General features: G+C 41.7%; 1 protein-coding gene across 1 annotated transcript in view; it reads right to left on the bottom strand.

Moving 5' to 3' along the window:
* Positions 1 to 18003, bottom strand: part of LOC118369980 (low-density lipoprotein receptor-related protein 1B-like) — a 162167-nt gene that overhangs the window by 88751 nt on the left and 55413 nt on the right. The window contains exons 37-46 of the mRNA XM_052498892.1: positions 11486 to 11612; positions 10499 to 10659; positions 9873 to 10000; positions 9124 to 9228; positions 8666 to 8935; positions 2948 to 3137; positions 2201 to 2405; positions 1471 to 1663; positions 615 to 740; positions 228 to 356 (exon numbers count right to left, since the gene is read on the bottom strand). Of these exons, the coding sequence (XP_052354852.1) occupies positions 228 to 356; positions 615 to 740; positions 1471 to 1663; positions 2201 to 2405; positions 2948 to 3137; positions 8666 to 8935; positions 9124 to 9228; positions 9873 to 10000; positions 10499 to 10659; positions 11486 to 11612 (1634 nt within the window). The remainder of the gene's footprint in view (positions 1 to 227; positions 357 to 614; positions 741 to 1470; positions 1664 to 2200; positions 2406 to 2947; positions 3138 to 8665; positions 8936 to 9123; positions 9229 to 9872; positions 10001 to 10498; positions 10660 to 11485; positions 11613 to 18003) is intronic.

Raw genomic sequence — 18003 nt, 5'->3', positions numbered from 1 at the left:
GGAGAAAAACGAAAGAGATTTAAAAAAAAAGACACTTTAAGAAGAGATTCGACCAAAGGGATTACATGACATCCACTTTAATACTGTTCCTCTTCTACTTCGTGGGTTTCGGGAAGTGAGCGAGTCTGAACTCATTCTACTGGACAAGAATCCGGCGGGGCTTGGTAGGGATTTTCATCTGAGCACTGGTGAACTAGTACAGTAACACACGTTTGGTGTTTACTTACCGCAGTATTGCATTTTCTCATCCGACTTGTCTTTGCAGTGTGCTATTCCGTCACACGTCAGCTGATAGTCGATACACTCCCCGTTCCCACACTCAAACTCAATGTGGATGTTACAGGAGGAGTTCTCAGCTGCAAAAAGGAGAGAGAATCAATATTTGTCTGATTGATTCCTCATCCAAACAGATGGGTCTGCTTTCTGCTATATTCATCCCAGACAGTCTCCAACAAACATGCTTCTTCAACGCCCCTCACATTGCTTCATCTGACAGTAGCACTGTCCGATGCCTATTGTCTACGTGTCTATTAGCAAGACGTTCACATGGTCCTTTGAGCCAGATGCTGTTTCCCAATGAATTAGAGGGGAAAAAGACAAGGTACTAGACTTACATACACATCTGTTATCTTCCAGTAGTAGTCTCTCTCCTCTGCAGCTACAGTTGACTGTGCCGTGAGGGGTCAGAAGACAAAGGTCATGACATCCACCGTTCAGCACTGTGCAGGGGGACAGTTCACCTGGGAAAGCAGAGCATTATGGGTACTGTAGTACATAATCTTACAGAAAACACACATCAACCTCCAGATGCCATGCTTTACTTCCTACTTGCAGTGCCTCCCATAAAGTGTTTCAGCTTCCAAATATTTGAACTCAAGCACTGAAAACTTTTCAAGGTCAGTGCTGTGGTAGAAAGGTAGACTTCTCTGTTGGGGACCCGCTTTGAACTGTGTTTGGCTCGGACAGTGGTATGCAGAGGTAAGCTATGAACCATGGCATCATGCTGCCCACTTAGTACCCACATGTCTGCTCATTTCAGTCAGTCAGTGTGAGAGAGAGAGAGAGAGAGAGAGAGAGAGAGAGAGAGAGAGAGAGAGAGAGAGAGAGAGAGAGAGAGAGAGAGAGAGAGAGAGAGAGAGAGAGCTCAGATGGTACAGATTCAGCTGAAGCACTGTGCCAAACTTGGGTTCTGGTGAAGCACAGGCCAGGCAACATGGGGTAGCCTGCGGCACTGGAGGTTGGGATTTTTGGAGTTGTTTATTCAATAATGTAATATTTACATTGAGTGGTAATTAATCAGGGAGGGAAGGTGGGGCAATAGGAAGTCTTGTATAATGTTCATGCCAAATGGTCAAACTCAGCTACACAGGGTTGTAAACCACATGCAAACCATCACAGGCTGCGATGTATAGAAGACTCCCATGTTGACAAGTGAGTTTTGCTTTGATGTAATGTATAGGATTCACTTACAATTGTTGGTATTGTTGGAAACTGCAACAATACCCATTGGCTGGTTGGGGATGTCGGCTCTGAGGACCTTGATGTCGCCACCTGTGTACTTATTGGAGCGTACCACCGCCCTCCGTACCCAATCAGACCAGAACAGGAAGTTCCCATAGATAGCCAGGCCAAAGAAGGTTCCTGGACCTGACTTCACAATCACCTACAGAATGAACGGAACAAGAAAATGGTGTCAAATTGGTTTTATGCTCATGTTTTAGTCATTAGTTTAGTCATATTTGTGGTTGAAATACATCAACAGACCCTTGGACGTCACATACTCAAGCATGAGAAGAGGTATGAGACAGCTGGAATCATTTCCAAATCTGATGGTACACTCTTAGAAAAAAGGTTTCCAAAAGGGTTCTTCAACTGTCCTCATAGGATAACCCTTTTTGGTTCCAGGTAGAACCCTTTCTGGTTCCAGTTGGAACCCTCTGTACAAATGGTTCTTCACGGAACCCAAAAGGGTTCTACCTGGAACCAAAAGGGTTCTTACAAGCAACCCCAAAGGGTTCTTCATGGGGTTTTCCTATGGAGACAGCCAAAGAACCTTTTAAGGTTCTAGATAGAAAAAAAGATGCTAAGGTTGTACAAGATATGACTTAACCATTTTATTCCGAACAACATAAAGTATATATATATATATATATATATATATATATATACACAGTATATCTATTTTGTTTCTTCTCCTTACATATCTGTGTGAGCCATCATATTCACATCGTTCAATCTTTCCCAGGCTGCCATCGGAGAAGAAGAGTTTCTCGGCGGTGTGGTCGATGGTGAGTCCATTAGGTGTGAGGATGTCTGCGGTGATGACACTCTGGATGTTGTTTCCTGACAGGGTGGACCTCATAATGCTGGGGCGCAGTTCGTTCCAGTTCGTCCAGAACATCAGGCTGCGTCAGCAGCCAAAACAAAAACACCAGTGAGACTTTCACCGAAGCAAACGGGTGGGATGCATCTCCGATCAATATATTGCAAACATCCATCAAGCATCAGAGTCTGCACTGCGTGATCATTTCCATTAAAAATTTAAAAATAAAAACGTGTTTCCAGGAAAACGCAAACAGGCTTTTTTCTATCTCGATTTTCTAAAGATATAAACGTGTTTCGATCCTCACATTCTAAAGCAAAATAATTGACACATTTTTAAGACTGGCCTCGTGTTCTTGTGAAGGAAAACAGGGTATAAAAGGGAGGCAAAGAAAACATAAAAGAACCGTAAAACATTATGATCAGTAACAAATGATGATAAAACTCTTCTGACACTCCCCCTGAGCAGTTCTAAACCTCATTCCCCTGATAGCAGAAGTTTTCAATAGATTTGCTAACTGAATACATAACACAACCCATATACCCAAGTGAGCATCTACTGAAGGCCAATACGGGTATGTAAGTGTGTATAAGACAATAGGAGCAAGGACATTTTAACACCTACTTCTGACACTCCTCCAGAGCCAGGTTATGTGGGTGGTCGTCCTCTGCCAGCGTCACCACAGCCTCTCTGGTGAAGGCCCCGGGGAGGCTCTGGTCCAGGCTGTGCCTGCTGACGGTGGCTGTGGTGGAGCTGGTCCAGTAAAGTGAGTCCCAGGCTCCATGGTATGCTAGGCCCTCCACTGACCCCACATCTACACAGGAACAATAACACTGATATAATTAAGCAATAAGGCATGAGGGGGTGTGGTATATGGCCAATATATCACGGCTAAGAGCTGTTCTTAGGCACGACGCAACACAGAGTAAGTCGTGGTTAGCCATGGTATATTGGCCAAATACCAAAACACTGAGGTGTCTTATTGCTATTATAAACTGGTTACCAACAAAATCAAAACAGTTAAAAGTATTTTTTTGTCATACCTGTGGTGTACGGTCTGATATATCACAGCTTTCAGCAAATCATCATTCAGGGCTCAAACCACCCAGTTTATAACACTGAATATAACATTAACATACACTGAATAACATTATCTGACTTTTGGTTAAGAGCTCAACAAACACACGTGATACTTTCCAATGCAGAGAGTGGATTTGTCTTTTCTTTCATGGTAAAGTAAGAATATTATATATATATATATACAGTGGGGGGGAAAGTATTTAGTCAGCCAATTGTGCAAGTTCTCCCACTTAAAAAGATGAGAGAGGCCTGTAATTTTCATCATAGGTACACTTCAACTATGACAGACAAAATGAGAAGGAAAAAATCCAGAAAATCACATTGTAGGATTTTTAATGAATTGATTTGCAAATTATGGTGGAAAATAAGTATGTATATATACCGTTGAAGTTGGAAGTTTACATACACATTAGCCAAATACATTTAAACTCAGTTTTTCACAATTCCTGATATTGAATCCTGTAAACAATTCCCTGTCTTAGGTCAGTTAGGATCACCACTTCATTTTAAGAATGTGAAATGTCAGAATATTGGTAGAGAGAATGATTTATTTCAGCTCTTATTTCTTTCATCACATTTCCAGTGGGTCAGACGTTTACAAACACTCAATTAGTATTTGGTAGCACTGCCTTTAAATTGTTTAACTTGGGTCAAACGTTTCGGGTAACCTTCCACAAGCTTCCCACAATAAGTTGGGTGAATTTTGGCCCATTCCTCCTGACAGAGCTGGTGTAACTAAGTCAGGTTTTGTAGGCCTCCTTGCTCGCACACGCTTTTTCAGTTCTGACCACAAATTTTCTATAGGATTGAGGGAAGGGCTTTGTGATGGCCACTCCAATTACCTTGACTTTGTTGTCCTTAAGCCATTTTGTCACAACTTTGGAAGTATGCTTGGGGTCATTGTCCATTTGGAAGACCCATTTGCGACGAAGCCTTAAATTTCTGACTGATGTCTTGAGATGTTGCTTCAATATATCCACATAATTTTCTTACCTCATGATGCCATATTTTGTGAAGTGCACCAGTCCCTCCTGCAGCAAAGCACCCCCACAGCATGATGCTGCCACCCCATTGTTTCACGGTTGGGATCTTCAGCTTGCAAGTCTCCCCCTTTTTCCTCCAAACATAACGATGGTCATTATGGCTAAACAGTTGTATTTTTGTTTCATCAGACCAGAGAACATTTCTCCAAAAAGTAAGATCATTGCCCCATGTGCAGTTGCAAACCATAGTCTGGCTTTATATGGTGGTTTTGGAGCAGTGGCTTCTTCCTTGCTCAGCGGCCTTTCAGGTTATGTCGATATATGACTCGTTTTAATGTGGATATAGATACTTTTGTACCTGTTTCCTCCAGAATCTTCACAAGGTCCTTTGCTGTTGTTCTGGGATTGATGTACCTTTTCGCACCAAAGCACATCCATCTCTCGGAGACAGAAAGCGTCTCTTTCTTGAGCAATATGACGGCTGTGTGGTCCCATGGTGCTTATACTTGCGTACTATTTTTTTTATACAGATGAACGTAGTACCTTCAGGCATTTGAAAATTGCTCCCAAGGATGAACCAGATTTGTGGAGGTCTACACTTGTTTTTCTGAGGTCTTGGCTGATTTCTTTTTATTTTCCCATGATGTCATGCAAAGTGGCACTGAGTTTGAAGGTAGGCCTTGAAATACATCCACAGGTACACCTCAAATTGACTCAAATTATGTCAATTAGCCTATCAGAAGCTTCTAAAACCATGACATAATTTTCTGGAATTTTCTGGAATTTTCCAGGCTGTTTAAAGGCACAGTCAACTTAGTGTATGTGATCTTCTGACCCACTGGAATTGTGAAACAGTGAATTATAAGTGAAATAATCTGTCTGTAAACAATTATTGGAAAAATTACTTGTGTCATGCACAAAGTAAATGTCCTAACCAACTTGCCAAAACTATAGTTTGTTAACAAAAAATGTGTGGGGTGGTTGAAAAATTTGTTTTACTGATACCAACTTAAGTGTATGTAAACTTCCTACTTCAACATATATATATATATATATATATATATATATAGAGAGAGAGAGAGAGAGAGAGAGAGAGAGAGAGAGAGAGAGAGAGAGAGAGAGAGAGAGAGAGAGAGAGAGAGAGAGAGACAGAGAGAGACAGAGAGAGAGAGAGAGAGAGAGAGAGAGAGAGAGAGAGAGAGAGAGAGAGAGAGAGAGAGAGAGAGAGAGAGAGAGAGAGAGAGAGAGAGATCTGGCACAGGTTGTCTCATGTGGTGGTGTTGTGGAGGTTTCCACATAATGCATTTAGACATGAATGAATGCAGTGTTCAGCTGTACAGGGTAGCGATCAACACTGGTTGGTTCCATATGTGGATAATCTTCATCGGGATACACCTGGATATCCCAGTGAATATATTTAATATTTCGCTGTACCGAACAGTAGAGTTTCTTCCAAAAAGATAAATCAATGCATGGATGGAACCTAACGAGCCTAGGCAGGTGTAAAGATGTCCCACTGTGCTAAGAGATGAACAATAGAAGACTGTTCACTGTTTCACATTCAGACAGGACAATCGCACAAACTAGGACATACAAATCAACATTCACTACCAGTAAAAAAAGGAAAAGTAATACAAATAATTTAGAATACAGCCAGTGTACAAGCAGGCAACACCACTGAGAAATCTTTAAACAAGCAGAAACAAATCCTATTCTCTTCATCTGCCCAAATGTATTCCGAATAAATTCTGCAAATAGGGTAATATCACACACTTGCTTGGACAAGGGATAGGCCTATATGGTTGACAAAAATATTATTTTAGGAGATACTTCATTATCATATTCGTTAATCATTATATGGGAGTAGTGCTGGTGCTTTCTCCATGAGCTGGCCTCCTATAGATGCAACCATTATTGCCTTTCCTCTCCAACAACCAACCCCCCTCTGTGATTTTGATGGATCTTCCTTCCCCGTTCCTGGTCAGTCAGATATATTTGAGCCCAGTCAGCATGGAGCCTAGCCTACTACACAGACGCTACAGGGGCTATGGGGTGACGGGGATCTGCTGTCTATGTGCATTAGGGAACTATACTGCAACACCTCTGAGGCATCTCTGTGTGTGTGTGTGTGTGTGTGTGTGTGTGTGTGTGTGTGTGTGTGTGTGTGTGTGTGTGTGTGTGTGTGTGTGTGTGTGTGTGTGTGTGTGTTCAGCTGATCCCTCCTAAAACACTATATCAGATGGGCATACAGAAGAAATGTCATATCCATCTATTGACATTGATATTCACTATATGTCTATCAGTGGAGGTTCCTCAGAGGAAGAAGGGGAGGACCACCCTACTTTCATAAATTTCATAAGATAAACAAATTATAAAACATCAAATCAAATCAAATGTTTTTTGTCACATACACATGGTTAGCAGATGTTAATGTGAGTGTAGCGAAATGCTTGTGCTTCTAGTTACGACAATGCAGTAATAACCAACCAATAACCAGTAACAATTCCACAACTACTACCTTATACACACAAGTGTAAAGGGATAAAGAATCATTTAACCATTTAAAAAGGTCTACAGTAGCCTCAACAGCACTCTGTAGGGTAGCACCATGGTGTAGCCGGAGGACAGCTAGCTTTTGTCCTCCTCTGGGTACATTGACTTCAATACAAAATCTAGGAGGCTCATGGTTCTTACCCCCTTCCATAGCCTTACACAGTAATTATAACATCTTCTGGAGGACGTCCTCCAAACTATCAGAGGTTTTGCAGCTTGAACTGTCATGTTATCCACCCAATCAAAGGACCCGAGAATGAATCTAGTACTGAAAGCATAAGCTACGACTAGCTAGCACTGCCATGCATAAAATGTGGTGAGTAGATGACTCAAAGAGAGAGAAAGACAGTGAATTTCATAAAATAAAAAATGAAGGAGAAGCAAGAGAGAAAAAAGAGAGTATTTTTTTTCACTTTTTTAGCTAGCGAATGCAGCTAGCTAGTTCAGCCTACTGAAACACCCAGCTCAAACAGAGGGATGTTGTGTTAGCTAGCTGGCTATGATTTTCCAACACAGCCCTGGAACTCTTCCAAGTTAAGGTAAGCTTTTGGTTTGACTAATTTATTGCCACCGGGGCCCGCCGGTGTAACTGCTTACTGACTAACGTTTACACTAACGTTACACTAACGTTACTGCATGATCGTACAGGTTTACTAACGGATTAGTTCTATTAGCTACTTTAGCTAATATGGTGACATTGATGTAGGTTGTGTGTAGCGGTTTGGCTTGGAAATGTTTTTTCGCCTGGTCACATACAGCTGATGTGTTGTGCATTGAAGTCCACAAATGAAGGGACAAGATGAGAGGAGGAGAGCACATAGATGCAAGAAGGAATACAACATGGCTGCTATGAAAGTGAACTGTGTAAACGCGTGATCAGCAGTGAATTCAATTTGCGGATTCTGTTGAAAAACGTTTCTTGAATGGAAGCAAACGGAATTTAATGTATCACTTCTAAAATCATTGCAACTGACATCTCATCTTGCTGTACAACGCCGTCTTTGATAGTTTTGCTACTTCGTTCAGCGACAAAATGAAAGCAATAGAAGTGGCAAAAGATCAGAGTTTCTGTCAGACGTACAAAAGAGGCTTGAGTCGGCCTCTAAGTGTTGACATCAGTGGGACATGAAAGGCAGTCAGATTATGTGGGATCCCCCTGGTTTCACACTACAAGTAACAGTTTGAGCTCTTGTCAATGGAGAGTTGAAGACTTTTGAAATTGGGGGAAAGAAATGTTCACTTCTTGAAACAGCAGCTTTACTTGCTCATCAGTCTTCTCTCTCATCTTTCTGAAGGCAGGGAGGAAGCTACAGTATGGTGCAGAAATGAAATAATAAACGCTTTCAATGTGAAAGGAGGTGAGAAGAGAACGCAAGTGCATTCTACAAGGATTTCCACTTCCCCCGTTTCTCTTTTCTACAGATGTAGAATCTTAATCACTCTTTGGTTGCTGAGAATTTTCCTGCACAGCAGTGTATTTGAGGTTTTAAAAGGCCTCTACAGTTTGTCATTACCACTTAGAACTTTCAGATTTTATTTGTCCCTACAAAAATTAACATTTCTTGTTGCTGCAAGATTATTTTCCTGCTGTAGCAAATTGACTCAAATTGAGATCCTATATCTGTAGATATGATACGCCAAACATTTTCCAGCTTTTCAAATAGTTAGTAATTCACTTAGTAATTGGATAAATGAGCAGACAAAGACTTTATCAAAGTGAACTTACTCTCAACGATCACTCTCTGTCCAGTCCAGTCGTCATTGACAACCTGTATATTCCCAAAGTGAACGTCACTATAGAAAATCCGGTTGATGACTCCAGAGTTCTGTTGTTGGTGATGAAAGGCCAGCGCTATCACATTCTTGAAGTAGGCAGGGTTCTCATAGGGCCTGATGGGAGAGTTGAGGTCGCTGTCGTCTGATAGGTGGATGCTCCTCAGGATCGACCTCTCAGAGTAGAGAAGGTAGCCATCGTACTGGTGACAGCTGAGACCGTCTAATCAAACGACAATGATTACGTAATTGAGCCTTTAAAACTGTGATTAATTGAAATAAGAACCATTTGATGTGGAAAAAATGTAAAATCGCTACACACTTTACAGTAAAAATAAATACATGTAAGAATAAAAGGCAAACAAGAGGCAATAAAAGAGATGAATCAAAACACAAAAGATTACTGATGACCTTTAGCCAGGTAGCCGTGAGCACAGGAACACGTCCTCCTCCCACTGCCCTGGTGGAAACACAGCTGATGGCAGCCTCCGTTGTTTTGGCCGCACGGGTTGGTTCCTGTAGGGAAGTCAACGACAGGGTCAAAGGTCAGAGATCAAGTCAGGTTCCCCACAGTCTTATTGGTTGTCAATCTGAAATGTATTGTGTTGACCATAAGGAATAAGATTGCATTATGAAGTTGCAGTATCAATGTTAGTCAATATTCAGATATTACGTTTCTGTATTGCAAGAGGTTGAAATACCTTCACATTAAAATGGGCAATCAGCAGTTGCTGCATACATTTTTGAACATATTAATAAATTATTTGTACCTATTGATTCTTATATAACTTAGAAATAAATGCCTCATAAGCTTAGTTTAACTGTTGTACCCCAACAGAACCCCAAATATAGGCTTGTTTAACTCCAATGTTGGAAAACAAAGTAAATGTTAACAAAACATGGTTAAACTCCAATTTTAATATCATGGATATCCTTGCATCCATACCTCTGTTTATGCATTTGAGAGTGATTACATTTTTTCCAGCCCCATCCTTTAGCTTTTTACTGAAACAGTGGTGGGAAGAACGATGTTATTGTTTCAACTGCTGATTGGCCCTTTAATCTCAGGTCTATTCTAGAACACTTAACAACCGCAGGTACTGACAGCCAGGTAAGAACATGAAATAATAAGGAAGTGATAAGGAAGTTAAAACCTCAACCTTTCTCCCGTCCTCGGTTAAAGACTTTGATATCGTTCAAGTTGACTCCCAGACCACTCCTCAGAGTCGTGGCTCCCTCCGTTGGATAACTCTTAACACCTCTGCGAATGGAGCCTCTGGCATGAGCCCTATGCACACACACACACACACACACACACACGCACACACACACACACACGCACACACACACACACACACACACACACACACACACACACACACACGCACACGCACACACACACAACAGGAAGAGGAGGGAGCTTGACACCAGGTGACAGGAAGTTCGACACAGGGATAATCAATGGCCCTCGACTAATTAAAACAGAAGAACTCATCCAAATACACGAGACAGAAGCTAAAATATGCTCGACAGCTGGTCTGACAGAAGGTGACGGGACCTAGCTGCCCTTGTGGATGACATTGAGGTAGGTACGCACAATTTAAATAGAGAGAAGGTGTCTTTTCTAAATGCTCTGCCTTTTTCTCTGTCAATTAGATTGGTATTTAAAGTGACCTTGTGGTGCAGGTGGTTAATCCAACAAGGGTAGAGCAGCTGGCGAAGGCTTCTATGGAGCCTGTTTGGAGAGACTGTACTATACTATAACATTTCTGGAAGAATAAATTACCTGTCAGCCCAGTATATGTAAGCCCCATAGACGGCCATTGAAAAGAGATCCGCTGCGTTGCTGGCTGAGGATGACAGTACTATCTCCCGGCTCTCTCCGCTCTCAAGGCTGATCCGTTCTATCTTGTTGGCGCGGGCGTCGCACCAATATAATTTATTTTCCTAGAATGCAATGTTGAGAAAATAAACTTCAGGTATATGATGGTGGGAAGAGTATCATTATAAAAAGATAACACAAAGCAGAGTGTAATGCCACTTCAGCCAGGAAGATCAGAGGGAGGCTAAAGTGCTGTGTGTGCACTCTGGGGGACAAAAACACCTGGTCCTCCTGCTTGGCTCAGTGGGTAAGAGTGTGGAGCTAGCAACATCAACGCCATGGATTTGATTCCCTCTCGGGTCACAAATAATACAATGCCTGCACCCACTGATTGCCAAGAACTTTGACGCCGGTCTTTTTGAGATTATTTCTTTTTGAACTTGTTCAACAAAATCTCTTTTTGCAATTGTATTACTTTGAAATAATATAATAATAAAATCAAAATAATACCATATAATACAGCTCGGTATTTGTGTTTGATTTATTTCATAGTCTTTTTTGCTAATCTTTATCAAGGGTGCCAATAACTTTTGGAGATGAATGTATATAAACTGTTTTGGATGAAGACATCTGCTAAATGGCATTCATTATTATATTTTATAAACTGAGTGGTTTGAGCCCTGAACGCTGATTGGCTGACAGCCATGGTATATCAGAACATATACCACGGGTATGACAAAAAAATGACTGTTCACTGTTCTAATTACGTTGGTAAGCAGTTTCTAAAAAGCAATAAGGCAGCTCGGGAGGGTTGTGGTATACGGCCAATATACTGTACCACGACTATGGGCTGTATCCAGGTACTCTGCGTTGCGCCTCGCCTAAGAACAGCCCTTAGCTGTATATTGGCCATGTACAAAATCCCCCACCTGGCTTATTGCTTAAACATACCTCATAGTCTATGGAGATCCCGTTGGGCCATGCTATTCCAGAGTTGACCAGAATAACTTGGTCTGATCCGTCCAGCCGGGCCCGACCGATGCAGGGGCTTTGTCCCCATTCTGTCCAGAACAGAAACCTGGCCAAGAGGACAACAGAAGGGTAAGAAGAGTCCACAGCCACCACCACCAAACAATGCTCATACTTTACAGTCACCTCTTACACTGACAGGAAATGCTTTGGGTTGATCTAACGCGTATTGTTCATAATCGGTAGACCATTTTTCTTTGGGTCTAGTTGCGATAAAGATGTATTTTTCAAGAGGGAACTGGACCAAATCAGCAGCATCAACTCATCAGTATTAGACACACAGGCACATGACGAGAATGATATCAATACAATAAGCAGCACGTCAGTAACAAACATGTACACGGCACAGAGCTTGCAAAGGAATCGCACTGCCATAACGGTATCGATGCATAATTCAAAGAGGCTGAACTCCATGCTGGTATGGATAGACAGTGGAGTAGACATGTTCAACTCCCTTTCAGAATACTAATAGTGAGGCAAGCAGCTGATCAATGTTCCAACGGTTATGGCTCACTAACTGTGAACGCACCAATTATAAATAATGAAAAATAACACGACAGTATGCTCTGGCTCCAATCTCCTCACACAAACTCTAATATCCATAGGGGGCCAGTTGTTGACATATTTCTATATTGGCTTTAATTTAAGCAATCAGCGTGATTGCCACATAAAGTTATCGCTCTCTACACGAGATCTCCGGGTAATGCATGCATACAATGCTATGAATAATAGGGGTTAGAGGGAGACAACATTAATTAGCCCGGTGCAGGTGAGGCACAAGCTGTGACAGTAGACCCACTCAGTGCCAGTAGACTCATCTCTATTCTCCTCAGCTGCTTATCCTGGTTCATTAGCATCTCTCATCAGGGGTGGAATCAATAGGAAAGTGCCCTGCAGTCTAAGCTGATGTGGGAAAATGGACCCTTTCTTTCCCTGTTATTAATGATTGAGAAGCTGAACATGTGAGAAAGTGTAATCAGATATGAATGCAGAGAGTGGGGAAATACTGTATTTAAACTTTATAGTTTGCTTTGGATGAAAGGTGGAGAGTTTAGATTTTATTGGCTGGTAATTGCTTGATTTTGTATGTACATTTTGTTGTGTTACAGCCTGAATTTAAAATGGATTCAATTGATATTTTTTTGTCACTGATCTACACAACAATACCCCATAACGTCAAAGCGGAATATTTTGTTGTTGAAATGTTTTGAAATGAATGAAAAATGTAAAGCTGAAATATCATGAGTCAATAATAATTCAACCCCTTTGTTATGGCAGGCCTAAATAAGTAAACAAGTCACGTAAGTTGCATGGACTGATTCTGTGTTCAATAATAGTGGTTAACATGATATTTAATGACTACCCCATCTCTGTACCCTACACATAAAAAGGTCCCTCAATCAAGGAGTGAATTTCAAGCACAAAGACCAGGGAAGTATTTCAATTCCTTGCAAAGAAAGGAATTTGAAGATTTTTTTAAACCTTTATTTAACTAGGCAAGTCAGTTAAGAACAAATTATTATTTACAATAATGGCCTAGGAACAGTGGGTTAACTGCCTGACAGATGTTCACCCTGTCAGCTCAGGGATTCGATCCAGCAACCTTTCCTTACTGGACCAATGCTCTAACCACTTGGCTACCTGCCGCCCCTAGATGTAAAAATATAAAGAGGATACGCTGAATATCCATTTGAGCATAGTAAAGTTATTAATTAGGCTTTGGATGGTGTATCAATACACCCAGTCACTACAAAGATACAGGCGTCCTTCCTAACACAGTTGCCGGAGAGGAAGGAAACTGCTCAGCGATTTCACCACAAGGCCAATGGTAATTTTAACACAGTTACAGAGTTTGTGATATGAGAAAACTGAGGACGGATCAACAACATTGTAGTTACTCCACAATACTAACCTAAATGACAGAATGAAAAGAAGGAAGCCTGTACAGAATACAAATATTCCAAAACATGCATCATGTTTGCAACAAGGCACTTAATAAGTAATACTGAATACAAAGCGTTATTTTGGGACAAATCCAACAAAACATGTCACTGAGTAGCAATCTTCATATTTTCCAGCATGGTGGTGGCTGCATCATGTTATGGGTATGCTTGTCATCGGTAAGGACTAAGGAGTTTTCTTGGATAAAAATACACGGAATACAGCTAAGCACAGGCAAAATAATGTAATTTTCATCATAGGTACACTTCTACTATGACAGACAAAATGAGGGAAAAAAATCCAGAAAATCACATTGTAGGATTTTTTATGAATTTATTTGCAAATTATGGTGGAAAATAAGTACAGTTGATTTCTTCAAACCAAGCTGCTTATCTATTGCAGATTCAGTCTTCCCAGCCTGGTGCAGGTCTACAATTTTGTTTCTTTCTTTCCTTTGACAGCTCTTTGGTCTTGGCCATAGTGGAGTTTGGAGTGTGACTGTTTTGAGGTTGTGGACAGGTGTCTTTTATACTGATAACAAGTTCAAACAGGTGCCATTAATACAGGTAACGAGTGGAGGACAGAGGAGCCTCTTAAAGAAGAAGATACAGGTCTGTGAGAGCCAGAAATCTTGCTTGTTTGTAGGTGACCAAATACTTATTTTCCACCATAATTTGCAAATAAATTCATAAAAAATCCTACAATGTGATTTTCTGGATTTTTTTTTCTAATTTTGTCTGTCATAGTTGAAGTGTACCTATGATGAAAATGACAGGCCTCATTTTCAAGTGGGAGAACTTGCACAATTGGTGGCTGACTAAATACTATTTTGCCCCACTGTATATGTCTATGGTGTTCTGATGTCTCTGATTGTATTGTAGGGATTGTATTTAGGTGGCCATTTTCCCTTTTGTGTTTGTGGGTTCTTGTTCTATGTTTAGTTGCCTGTCTGCACTACTCATATTAGCTTCACGGTTCGTTTTGTTATTTTGTTAGTTTGTTCAGTGTTCGTTCTTATAATAAAAAATAATGTACCCATACCACGCTGCACCTTGGTCTCCTTACAACGAACGTGACACGCTACAAGCATGGCACACCTGTATTTGGGGAGTTTCTCCCATTCTTCTCTGCAGATCCTCTCAAGCTCTGTCAGGTTGGATGGGGAGTGTCACTGCACAGCTATTTTTAGGTCTCTCCAGAGATGTTCGATCGAGTTCAAGTCAAAGCTCTGGCTGGGCCACTCAAAGACATTCAGAGACTTCTCCCGAAGCCACTCCTGCCTTGTCTTGGCTATGTGCTTAGGGTCATTGCCCTGTTGGAAGGTGAACCTTTGCCCCAGTCTGAGGTCCTGAGCGCCCTGGAGCAGATTTTCATCAAGGATCTGCTCTGTTCATATTTCCCTCGATCTTGACGAGTCTCCCAGTCCCTGCCGCTGAAAAACATCCCCACAGCATGATGCTGCCACCACCATGCCTCACCGTAAGGATGGTGCCAGGTTTCCTCCAGATGTGACGCTTGCCATTCTGACTAAAGAGTTCAATCTTGGTTTCATCAGACCAGAGAATCTAGTTTCTCAAGGTCTAAAAGTCCTTTAGGTGCCTTTTGGCAAACACCAAGCGGGCTGTCATGTGCCTTTTACTGAGGAGTGGCTTCCATCCGGTCACTCTACCATAAAGACCTGATTGGTGGAGAGCTGCAGAGATGGTTGTCCTTCTGGAAGGTTCTCCCATCTCCACAGTGGAACTCTGGAGCTCTGTCAGAGTGACCATTGGGTTCTTGGTCACCTCCCTGACCAAGGCCCTTCTACCCCGATTTCTGTTTAGCTGGTCGGCGAGCTCTAGGACGAGTCTTGGTGCTTCCAAACTTCTTCCATTTAAGAATGATGGAAGCGACTGTGTTGTTGGGGACCCTCAATGGGGGACCCTCAATGGAGCAGAAATGTTTTGGTACCTTTCCCCAGATCTGTGCCTCGACACAATCCTGTCTCTGAGCGCTACGGACAATTCCTTCGACCTTAAATAGACAGCTGTGTGCCTTTCCAAATCATGTCCAATCAATTGAATTTACCGCAGATGGACTCCAATCAAGTTGTAGAAACATCTCAAGGATGATCAATGGAAACAGGATGCACCTGAGCTCAATTTTAAGTCTCATAGCAAAGGGTCTGAATACTCATGTAAAACAAGTATTTCTGGGTTTTTTTATTTTATAAATGCAACAATTAAAAGAAAACAATGAGTAAACAATGAGTAATTATGGGATATCATACGTAGATTGATGAGGGAAAAGTTAATTGAATCAATTTTAGAATAAGGCTATAAAGTGAATACCTTCCAAATGCACTCTATATTAGTGTTTTATTATTCATGATTTAAAAAACATTTTTTTAAGAAATAAAAAATCTTCCACCAAAAATTATAATTAAATCCATTTTAATCCCACTTTGTAAGATATCAAAAATGTAGTTTGAGATTTCCCTATCCGGCAAAAGAAAAACATTGAAACGCCATTTCTTAAAACCTGTGAATCCTGGAGAAATCTCTAAATAAATCAATAATGGAGAATGGTCAGATAGCAGCATAGTTCAAATCTCTGCATGGGGATGTACATTTCAGAGAAACAGGGGAGGTGAAGAAAATCAATTTGTGAGAAAGTCTGATGATGGGCAGAAAATAAGATCATCTCCAGTACAAGGATTTGTTAGGTGCCAGGCATCCACAATGTTCAAGTCATCTAAAAAATACTTAATATAATTCCAAGGTGCCCGGAGTGCCAAGAGGATATCACTGGTGGTATTAATTGTAGGATCTAGAGTCAAGTTAAAATCTCCCCCAAGTGTAACGTCTGCGCCCAACTCACACTCTCAAACACGTAAATCCCCTGAACGCAGCTCACTTTCCAGCTCACTCTCAAACACGTAGATCCCCTGAACGCAGCTCACTTTCCAGCTCACTCTCAAACACGTAGATCCCCTGAACGCAGCTCACTTTCCAGCTCACTCTCAAACACGTAGATCCCCTGAACGCAGCTCACTTTCCAGCTCACTCTCAAACACGTAGATCCCCTGAACGCAGCTCACTTTCCAGCTCACTCTCAAACACGTAGATCCCCTGAACGCAGCTCACTTTCCAGATCCCAATCACCTGAATTCTAATCAGGATGGTCACTGAGTCTGGGAAGTCTAACAAGTTAAGCTTCAGGTCTTCAAAAAATTATTTATCAAAAGCATTTGGTGCAAACATGGAGGACAAACATAATGTAGTGCCATTAATAGTAACAAAGGTATAACAATTCTGTCTATCAGTGTCTCCACCAGAGACCCCCACCTTCATATTAAGATTAATATTCCTCTTAAGTACAATCATAGCACCTTTGGTTTTGTTTGGGGCACAGGAGTAGGCTAGTATCTTATAAAGCGTGTTCTGAAATCTATTGATATCAGTGGCTTTCAAATAGCTCTGCTGTAGGAAGGTGAAATCAATATATTTACATTTTAAGTACTCTCAAGTCAAATTATATTTGTTACATGCGCTCAATACAACAGGTGAACTGCTTACTTTCAAGCCCTTAACCAACAATGCAGGTTTAACAAAAATGTATGTTATGTAAAAAATAAGAAATAGTTAAAGAGCAGCAGTAAAGTAATAGTAGCGAGGATATACAGGGGGTACCGGTACAGAGTCAATGTGGAGGCTTTATACAGGGGGTACCGGTACAGAGTCAATGTGGAGGCTATATACAGGGGTTACCGGAACAGAGTCAATGTGGAGGCTATATACAGGGGTACCGGTACAGAGTCAATGTGGAGGTTATATACAGGGGGTACCGGTACAGAGTCAATGTGGAGGTTATATACAGGGGGTACCGGTACAGAGTCAATGTGGAGGTTATATACAGGGGGTACCGGTACAGAGTCAATGTGGAGGTTATATACAGGGGTACCGGTACAGAGTCAATGTGGAGGCTATATACAGGGGGTACCGGTACAGAGTCAATGTGGAGGCTATATACAGGGGGTACCGGTACAGAGTCAATGTGGAGGCTATATACAGGGGGTACCGGTACAGAGTCAATGTGGAGGCTATATACAGGGGGTACCGGTACAGAGTCAATGTGGAGGCTATATACAGGGGGTACCGGTACAGAGTCAATGTGGAGGCTATATACAGGGGTTACCGGTACAGAGTCAATGTGGAGGCTATATACAGGGGTTACCGGTACAGAGTCAATGTGGAGGCTATATACAGGGGTACCGGTACAGAGTCAATGTGGAGGCTATATACAGGGGGTACCGGTACAGAGTCAATGTGGAGGCTATATACAGGGGGTACCGGTACAGAGTCAATGTGGAGGCTATATACAGGGGGTACCGGTACAGAGTCAATGTGGAGGCTATATACAGGGGTTACCGGTACAGAGTCAATGTGGAGGCTATATACAGGGGTTACCGGTACAGAGTCAATGTGGAGGCTATATACAGGGGGTACCGGTACAGAGTC

Source organism: Oncorhynchus keta, chromosome 37 (genome assembly GCF_023373465.1).
Source record: "Oncorhynchus keta strain PuntledgeMale-10-30-2019 chromosome 37, Oket_V2, whole genome shotgun sequence".
In the NCBI taxonomy this organism is placed as follows: Eukaryota; Metazoa; Chordata; class Actinopteri; order Salmoniformes; family Salmonidae; genus Oncorhynchus; species Oncorhynchus keta.
The sequence above is the reverse complement of the archived record's forward strand: the minus strand, read 5'-3'. Positions and strand labels throughout refer to the sequence as shown.